Genomic DNA, 10,223 nt, shown 5'->3' on the forward strand with positions numbered 1-10,223 from the left:
CAGGTATATGAGACAGCAAAAGAGACACTGATGTATAGAACAGGCTTATGGACTCTGTGGGAGAGGGAGAGGGTGGGAAGATTTGGGAGAATGGCATTGAAACATGTGAAACGTCATGTATGAAATGAGATGCCAGTCCAGGTTCAATGCACGATGCTGGATGCTTGGGGCTGGTGCACTGGGACGACCCAGAGGGATGGTATGGGGAGGGAGGAGGGAGGAGGGTTCAGGATGGGGAACACATGTTTTAAAATTATTAAATTAAAAATTTAAAAAAAAAAAAAAAAGAATGGGCGTGTGCCCCAAGTCAGGGCAGTGAGATTCAACTCTGAATCTAGAACAACCCCTGGGCTTTTATTACTTGTACCAATAAATCGACCATCCTTCATGTATCAGGCCAGTCTGAGTTGGGTTTCCTGTCACTGGTGACCAACTGATTACATTGTATCTTAAGATTTGCTTGTAGAAAATCTCTGTCTGGGATATTTGTCTCCACTGTGTGTTGGACATTTATTGAGCGTCGACTTTACATCAGGTACAGCTACAAGTCCATGCTGGAGTTGGGCTCGCGCCGTGAGGGTGAGAATGGATCAGTGAATAGTCAGAGCTGCGATCTTGCAGACAAAAGGGAACTTCCGGTTGCAGGTGTTATCATTCCATGACCTCAGAGCTGTGGCAGAAAAGCAGAGACTCTGTGTGAAGGTACACCTACCACAGTAAAAGTGACCCCACCATCCCACCAAAGTAAAAGTCCTCTCCAATAAGCCTGGTGTCTACACTGGCAACCCTTTCTTGCTGATGCTTGATGCGGCTGCTGTCCAGCCTTACTTTCTCCTAATAGGGCTAGTGTTGATTTGGTACTGTGGAGAGGCAGGACAAGCCTCACTCAGAGGCTTGACCCAGCTCTGACTCCCAGGCTCCCAGACGGCTCCCAGAAGAGCAATTTGCTGTTCCATGCCTCCCTCCCCTAATCAGAAGAAGAAAAAGGAGCAGTTCAGTGTATGGATCTGGAGTAGATATCGAAACCCAGCTCCACAAGTTGCTTGCTGTGAAAACTCAAACAAATCACTTAATTTCTCTGAGCCTCAGTTTCTTCATCTATAAAGTGGAAATATTAATAATTTTTATTTCTCGAATTCGTATGAGCAGTGACGATGTTCACGATGATGGTGATGACTGCTAACAGCACATGCAAACCACTGTAGTCGCTTTATGTCCCTTATCTTCTTTTTCCTTCCCATCAACCCTGTGAGTTAAGTGTCACTAGCCCGGAGAATCCCAGGGATGGGGGAGCCTGGTGGGCTGCTGTCTATGGGGTCGCACAAAGTCGGACATGACTGAAGCGATTTAGCAGCAGCAGCCCCATTTTATGGATGAAAAATCTGAGGCACCAAGAAGTTGGCTACCCAATTTATAAGCGGTGGAGCTGGAGTTCAGACAAGGACATTCAACTCCACAGTCTATGCTCTTGCCACTGGGCGTATCAGCTGTATCTCCTTCAGTGCTCAGAAGAGCCCTGGGGGTAGGACCGATGATTAAATACATTTTATAGACAAGGAAAGCGAATCTCAGAGAGAATAAGCTATTGCCTCAAGGACACAGAGTTAGAACGCAACATGGCCGGGACTTCAGCCTGACTGGGCACTCTTTTCACTACTGAGCCTGCGCCCTCTTCCTGGCTTCTGTTTGTTCTAATGTCCATGAGCGCAAGCCACATTTAGTGCGTTGGTGAGCTGACATAAAAGCACCATCCTTTGGTCTCTGTGCAAGTTTCTTGCTTTCTTTCTTTTCATGCTTCTGTCTCTAATGTCTTTTCATCCAAATCACAGTTTGCATATCAACAACACGCCATTAAATATTATTTAAAATGCATCCACCACAGAGAATGGCCACGTCCCTAACACCCACAAGGGACCTCTGGCCACTCTCCAAGGTGTTTAACTCACAGTGCCTTGACCACCCCTGGTGCCTCCCAGCACCCCTGCAAGAACCCTGGTCTCAGGGGCACCCACCGCTGGTGGGCCGGTACCATATCTGCACGCAGTCCTCCTCTTCTGGGTCTGCATGGACGCCGTCATCCGGCTGGCTCCCATCCCAGTAGCTGTAGTCATAGGGTGAGCCGTCTGTCCATTCAAACTTCCCTTCCTGGGGGGGTCGCATCCAGAGGCAAGGAAGCAAGCCAAGGAGAGAGAGATCAGGCATTCAGGCCATGTCCAGCTTGGAGTAACATCTAATGCCTTCATACCTAACAGTGCAGAAGCCCTCACTTTTATCTGATATACTATTATTACCACCATAACTGGTAATGGTGAAACCATGTGGGCACAAAAGCCCCTCCATGTCCCCTGCCTCTTGCTTGTAGAAAAGCTGTAGTCTCCCAGGCCTCTCGTGAGTCACAGAAAAGCAGGTTCAAACAGTTAATGATTAGGACACTGGAATCACAGAATCTTTAGTTCCTCCCTGAAGATATAGATGACAATGTCCAATGCACATTCCTGAGTTGTTTTGCAACTACTGTAATTGGCACAAGAAGGGAAAAGCTGACTGCATGATGACCAGACTGAAACTCTGACAAGCTTCTCCATCCTGTGCAGTACTGGATCTATGGCTAGCACAGTACCCAGAACTGGCTTCAAGGAAACGAGGACAAACTGATCCTGGAGGTGAAGGATCAAGATGATGCTGATCTGACCACTGCGTGACAAGTTTCATGATGACTGTGGGAGCTGCTTGTGCTGTTCTGCACGCAGCCCCCTGCCTGTGCACTCCTGAAACTCCCCTTTGAAACCTTTGCCTCCTAACCAGCAACTGGGAGACAGTTTGGGGGACCCATCCGCCATCTCCCCAGGTTTTCAAAATACAGCATCTTTCTTATCCCACCAACCCTGTCTCTCCAACACTGTCCTTTTTTTTATTTTCAGGGTTTCAATTTTTTTTAATTTTATTTTATTTTTAAACTTTACAATATTGTATTGGTTTTGCCAAATATCGAAATGAATCCACCACAGGTATACACATGTTCCCCATCCTGAACCCTCCTCCATCCTCCCTTCCCATACCATCCCTCTGGGTCTTCCCAGTGCACCAGCCCCAAGCATCCTGTATCGTGCATCGAACCTGGACTGGCGACTCGTTTCATATATGATATTATACATATTTCAATGCCATTCTCCCAAATCATCCCACCCTCTCCCTCTCCCACAGAGTCCAAAAGACTGTTCTATACATCAGTGTCTCTTTTGCTGTCTCGTATACAGGGTTATTGTTACCATCTTTCTAAATTCCATATATATGAGTTAGTATACTGTATTGGTGTTTTTCTTTCTGGCTTACTTCACTCTGTATAATAGGCTCCAGTTTCATCCACCTCATTAGAACTGATTCAAATGTATTCTTTTTAATGGCTGAGTAATACTCCATTGTGTATATGTACCACAGGTTTCTTATCCATTCATCTGCTGATGGACATCTAGGTTGCTTCCATGTCCTGGCTATTATAAACAGTGCTGCGATGAACATTGGGGTACACGTGTCTCTTTCAATTCTAGTTTCCTCAGTGTGTATGCCCAGCAGTGGGATTGCTGGGTCATAAGGCAGTTCTATTTCCAGTTTTTTAAGGAATCTCCACACTGTTTTCCATAGTGGCTGTACTAGTTTGCATTCCCACCAACAGTGTAAGAGGGTTCCCTTTTCTCCACACTTCTCCAGCATTTATTGCTTGTAGACTTTTGGATTGCAGCCATTCTGACTGGCATCAAACACTGTCTTTTGAACAATGAGCAGCCAAGCCTGAGTTTGGTTCCAGCTCTGGCTGGTAATATTACTAGCTGTTGTTTGTTGAGGGCTTATTATATATCATGACAGGTGGGCATTTTGTCCTCACCATCCTGCAAAGCAGAAATTGTCATCTCCATTTTACAGATGAAAAAACTGGGACTTAGTCTACCCAAATTCACATAGTTAATAAAGCATTAGTGCCAGGATTTAAACCCAGGTTATCTGACTCCAGTACTCAAGACCTTATGCTATGCTATGCTAAGTCACTTCAGTCGTGGCCGACTCTGTGTGACCCCATAGACAGTAGCCTACCAGGCTCCCCTGTTCCTGGGATTCTCCAGGCAAGAACACTGGAGTGGGTTGCCATTTCCTTCTCCAATGCATGAAAGTGAGAAGTGAAAGGGAAGTCACTCAGTCGTGTCCGACTCTTAGTGACCCCATGGACTGCAGCCTACCAGGCTCCTCCATCCATGGGATTTTCCAGGCAAGAGTACTGGAGTGGGGCGCCATTGCCTTCTCCGCTCAAGACCCTAACTATTACATTAAAAATTTTTTTTCTACCAGTGAATGGAAATCATCCTTCATCATTTTTTCTATCTGTCCAAACAGTGTGTATTTTTCTTGCCTGCTGTGGAACCACTCTGACCAATTACAAGAAAAGTCCTGTTGGGAATCTGATTGGTGTTGCAATAAATGTGCAAATTAACTGTGGAAAGAATGACTTCTTTGCAATGCCCCGGAACAAAAGTCATTTCTCCATTTATTTAAGTTTTTAGAAGAGTCTCTCCTGACGCATCAATGATTATGGAAGCCACGTTGTATGATGGAAATTGCACACACCTTCTGGGAGAGAGACCAGAGCCTGGGATTCCAGCTCCTCTCACTTCCTAACACTGCAATCTAGCCAACTTACTTAACTTCTCTGAGCCTCAGTTTCCACACCTGTAAAATGGACTGAATATCTCCCTCAGAGAATTATTATGAGAACTGAATGAGGTTAAAAGCACTAAGAGACTTAACTAGTGCCTTGCATGTAGTGCCTAGGACTGAAAAGAAAAATATAAAAGCAAGTCCTTTTACTGTCTCACTTGTTATTATTCTTAAGTCTTGTAATACAAGTTCCTTAACTCTAACTGTATTCATAAGCCAATTTTAAAATTACTATTATAATGGGACATTTTGGTTCTTTTTTTAATTTACAACTTCTATACAAGTTCTTGCCAGGTCAATTCTACTGATTGTTAAACTATCTTTACTGAGCCTGGCCACTATTGTTACTTCTGCTCACTGATAGCAAGTTCGACCACCCTAAATGAGCTCTTGTGTCAAGAGAGCTTGTGTCAAGCACAGGCTAAATCTTTTACATATATTGGCCCATTTACTTTGTACAACCAGGCACTGTTATTATCACTCCATTTCATAGCTGAGAAAACTGAAGCCCAGAGATGTAAAAAAAAAAAAAAAAAAATTCTCTCAAAGTCACCTGTGTGTGTGTGCTAAGCTGCTTCAGTCGTGTCTGACTCTTTGTGACGCTATGGACTGTAACTCACCAGGCTCCTCTGTCCATGGGATTCTCCAGGCAATAATACTGGAGTGGGTGGCCATGCCCTCCTCCAGGGGATCTTCCCAATCCAGGGATTGAACCCATGTCTCTTACATCTCCTGCATTGGCAGGTGGGTTCTTTACCACTAACGCCACCTGGGAAGGCCCCAGAGTCTGTTGCTGCTGCTGCTGCTGCTGCTGCTAAGTCACTTCAGTCATGTCCAACTCTGTGCAACCCCATAGACAGCAGCCCACCAGGCTCCCCCGTCCCTGGGATTCTCCAGGCAAGAACACTGGAGTGGGTTGCCATTTCCTCCTCCAGTGCATGAAAGTGAAAAGTGGAAGTGAAAAGTGAAAGTGAAGTCGCCCAGTCGTGTCCAACTCTTAGCGACCCCATGGACTGCAGCCTACCAGGCTCCTCTGTCCATGGGCTTTTCCAGACAAGAGTACTGGAGTGGGGTGCCATTGCCTTCTCTGCCAGAGTCAGCTGCTGCTGCTGCTGCTGCTAAGTCGCTTCAGTCATGTCCGACTCTGTGCGACTCCATAGACAGCAGCCCACCAGGCTCCCCCGTCCCTGGGATTCTCCAGGCAAGAACACTGGAGTGGGTTGCCATTTCCTCCTCCAGTGCATGAAAGTGAAAAGTGGAAGTGAAAAGTGAAAGTGAAGTCGCCCAGTCGTGTCCAACTCTTAGCGACCCCATGGACTGCAGCCCACCAGGCTCCTCTGTCCATGGGCTTTTCCAGGCAAGAGTACTGGAGTGGGGTGCCATTGCCTTCTCCACCAGAGTCAGCTACCATAAACTAAATGGTAGAACAGGTGCTGGAAATGGAATCGTATTCCCTGCAGTGCTCCGAGGCAGGTTTGGAGGTGTACATATAGGAGAGATGCTCAGGATGCAGCTTGCCCGGGGTAAGTCAGCAGACAAAATCTCCAGGGGGAGTCTGCTGTGATAGTGCCAGGTATGTGAGCTGGCCCAAGCCAGCCCTCTTTGGCCTTGTTCTCCCATCATCATTCCACCTACTCCTGCCCCACTGCCTCCCAGACACACTGGTCTTTAGTGTCCTTGAATGTGCTGTGACTCTCCCACCTCAAGACCTTTGCCCATGCTGTGCTCTCTGCCTGGAATGTTCTTCCTCTGACTGACTCCTATTTGTCCACTGGACATTAGCTTAAATGTTTCTTATTTAGGGAGGCTGCGGCAGCTGTAGATGTGCCCTGCTCAGAGCTCCTTCAGGAGGACCTGTTGGGGGAGCATGGCTGAGTGACAGCTCCTTGGACCCAGCACTGCATTCACAGGGAGAACATGCTTCCTTCATGATCACAGGTATTAGTGCTGGCCCACTCCTGCCCAAGTGGGAGTCCTGGGATGGGCATCCTCTGCCAGGGGACATCCCATTGGCTTAGCCAAGACTTTCCAGAGTGTTCTGCAATCTGAGGCTCTCCCCATCCCGCCCTCCCCATCTCCTTTCACAGGGTTCATCAGGGGCTGAAGGTTTTCCCTCCTGCCACGTACCTGTCTTCTTTTTCTCCTTTGCAGATATTTTCCCTCAAAAGGCTCTTACCCATCTAATCAAGTTTTTGTGTCTGTTTTTTTTTGAGAATCCAAACCTAAATGTAGCCCATCACTGCCCATCTGATACATTTCCATCCTCCTCTCTTTCACAACGCTTATCGTATTCTAACTGGGGTGTCTTGGTGTCTGATTTCTCTGTATGCAGGGCATGTGGCAGGGACCAGGCACGTAGGTTCCACATGAAAAGCTGGTTAAATCAAAGTGGAATCTTGGCTGGAGCTCCCAAGAGGGCCTGATGGCCAGCACTTCCTCACCTGCCTGTGATCATGAAGCCCTGTCCAGATGTCAGCTGGGATCCCAGGAACACAGCTGTTCACAAGGTCGTACACAAAGACATTCTCCTCCCAGCTGCAAAGGTAAGAAACCCAGGTGCATGTTACTCGTTGCCTCTTAGCGCAGGATTGAGTTGCAAATTGACAGCAGCCTTTGTTAACCCTCCTGGATCAAAGTAAATAGAGGATGTGATGCAATCTGGCTTTTCTCCTTTTTCTTTTTTAACTAGGGCACCCACGTGGGCTGTCCTGTCAGGGGCATTTCTGCATTTTTTCCATGCTAGTGCAAAGCAGGACTCAGCACTGTTATTCAGCCTATAAATTTAAGTCTATCTTAAAACACTAGTAAATAAGGTGGATTATATTGAAGAGACAAAAAAAGGAATTGACATTGTATTGCACATACCAAATAACAAAAATCTTCACTGAATGTTCTTGCTCTTTCTCAAAAGCCCCCCATACAGTGCCAGTCCTTACATAGCCTCCTCTCTCCTAATTCTTTTTCTCACAGAACGTCTTCAAAATCTTTGGGTTTGCTGAAAAATTCAGCTAGAAGCTTGAACTTGCATAGTCGACTCAGCAAAACCAAATCCTGCAATTAACTATCCACCCTCTTCAACAGGTGTCTTAGGCCATTCAGGCTGCTACAACAAAATACCATGGTCTGGGTGGTTTATAAACTATAGGAATTTATTTCTCACAGTTCTGGAGGCTGGGAAATGCAAGATCAGGGTGCCAGCATGGCCAGGTGAGTGGACCTTCTGGGTGCATACTTCTTGCTGTGCCCTCACATGGCAGCAGGGGACAGGGGAGCTCTGTGGAGCTTCTTTTATAAAGGCACTAATCCTATTCATGAGGGCATCACCCTCAGAGCTTAAGCATCTCCCAAAGGCCCCACTTTCTAACACCATCACATGGGGCATTAGAATTTCAACATATGAATCTTGTAGGTACCAAAACATTTGAAACACAGCAGAAAGCATTGGTGAAATTCTCACCTCCTATTTCAAAGAGCTTATAAAGTAATTTACCTAACAAAAGAAATTGGTGGAGGACCCTGGAAGTAGTCTGTGCTGACTAAAAAAACACTCAATCCATAACTCCTTTCAAAACAGGATTATGTTGAGGTATCCTTTACGTTGCAACAGATTACATCTGCTCCTAATGGCTTCTTCTAAGTGACCACTCTCTATAGGCTGCCACCTTGTCTAGAACACCTGCCCATCAATTTCATTTTGCTTAAGGTGTTGGTAGCAAGTCAAAGCACACATAATGCTGTGCTGTGTGTGCTTAGTCATGTCTGACTCTTGCAACCCCATAGACTGTAGCCTGCCAGGCTCCTCTGTCCATGGGATTCTCCAGGCAAGAATACTGGAGTGCGTTGCCATTTCCTTCTCCAGGGGATCTTCCTGACCCAGAAATTAAACCCAGGTCTCCTGCATTGCAGGCAGACTCTTTACTGGCTGAGCTATAAAGGAAGCCCTAAGCACACATAATAACTCTCCTTAATTATGTGTTTGTGGAAATCCATCCCAGAAGCACTCAGAATTCTAGTTCTCAGAATCTTTCTCAACACAGTGTTCTAGGCAGTCTCATACTAGTAGTTGCCAATCAAAATTGTTATAAATCGAATGTGCCCCTCCTCCAAACTCATATATTGAAATGCTAACTCCTGATGTCACTGTATTAAGAGGTGGGGCCCTTGGGACATGATTAGTTCATGAGGGTGAAGCCCTCACGAATGGGATTAGTGCCCTTATAAAAGAGGCCCTAGAGAGCATCCTTGCCCCTTCTGCCTTGTGAGCTTGCAGCGTGAAGATGACCATCTGCAAACTGGGGAGTGAGCCCTCACCAGAACTTGACAGCACAAGGCGCTCTGATCTTGGGCTCCAGAACTGTGAGAAACACATTTCTGTTGTTTATCAGCAACCCGGTCTGTGATATTTTTGTAACAGCAGCCTAAATGGACCAAGATAGATATTATTAGAAGCAGTGGAGAGGAAAAATGGCAGGTGAGGCAAGGCTTACTTGCCCTCAGAAAGAAGATCTGATGTGGGCACACTAAGTAAGTGCTGACCTCTTGATACACCCATGATTAAGTGAAAGTGAAGTCACTCAGTTGTGTCTGACTCTCTGTGACCCCATGGACTATATATATAGCCCACCAGGCTCCTCCGTCCATGGGATTCTCCAGGCAGGAATACTGGAGTGGGGTTGCCATGTCCTTCTCCAGGGGATCTTCCCGACCCAGGGATCAAACCCGGGTCTCCCGCATTGCTTTTGCTTCTGAGCCACCAGGGTAGCCCATGATTACAATTAATAAAAATAATTAACAACTCTCACTATGAAGCATTGTATTACCTGAGTGCTTGTGCAAGAACTTCAGATCCATTATCTCCTCTAAAATCCTCAATCTTAAAAGCTCAGTGTAACTATTGATGCTTCCCAGCTGAGGATTCTGACTTGGAGAGTTTATGTGATTGGGTAAGATCACCAGGTAGGAAGTGGTGGAGTGGGGACTAGCCTATGGCCGCCTAACTCTAAAGCCCTCTTAATTTCCTCCTTTATAACATCTGCTGTCCCCATCCCCTAAGCTTCCCAAACCTTCAAGATCCTGATTCAGGACTAGTTCTTCCAGGAAACATTCTGTGAGCACCCTCTGTATAATCCTTGAACACCTGTAGCAGAAAGTTTCCATGCTCCCCAGGCTGGGCTGGTTGGCTTAGTTTTCTGCTTCTTGAGGATGTGTGTGCATGCTAAGTCACTCCAGTCCTGTCTGACTCTTTGTGACACTGTGGACCTGCCAGGCTCTTCAGTCCATAGGATTCTCCAGGCAAGAATACTGGAGTGGGTTGTCATGCCTTCCTCCAGGGGATCTTCCCAAAGCAGGGATCGAACCCTTGCCTCTTATGTCCCCTGCATTGGCAGGCGGCTTCTTTACCACTAGTGCCACCTGGGAGGCCATTTCTCAAGGTCTCTTCTCTCCAAATGGGCTGCAAGGACCACATGGACCAATCTCACACCTTATTTCTATATGGCATCTTATCTCACACCATC

General features: G+C 46.5%; 1 protein-coding gene across 1 annotated transcript in view; it reads right to left on the reverse strand.

Annotated features, from left to right (window-relative positions):
- Nucleotides 1-590: 590 nt before the first annotated feature.
- Nucleotides 591-10,223, reverse strand: part of CLEC19A (C-type lectin domain family 19, member A) — a 27,636-nt gene continuing 18,003 nt past the window's right edge. The window contains exons 3-5 of the mRNA XM_010837109.1: nt 7,149-7,242; nt 2,013-2,145; nt 591-670 (exon numbers count right to left, since the gene is read on the reverse strand). Of these exons, the coding sequence (XP_010835411.1) occupies nt 591-670; nt 2,013-2,145; nt 7,149-7,242 (307 nt within the window). The remainder of the gene's footprint in view (nt 671-2,012; nt 2,146-7,148; nt 7,243-10,223) is intronic.

The sequence above is a fragment of the Bison bison genome, unplaced genomic scaffold, assembly GCF_000754665.1.
Source record: "Bison bison bison isolate TAMUID 2011002044 unplaced genomic scaffold, Bison_UMD1.0 scf7180017864072, whole genome shotgun sequence".
Taxonomy (NCBI): Eukaryota; Metazoa; Chordata; class Mammalia; order Artiodactyla; family Bovidae; genus Bison; species Bison bison.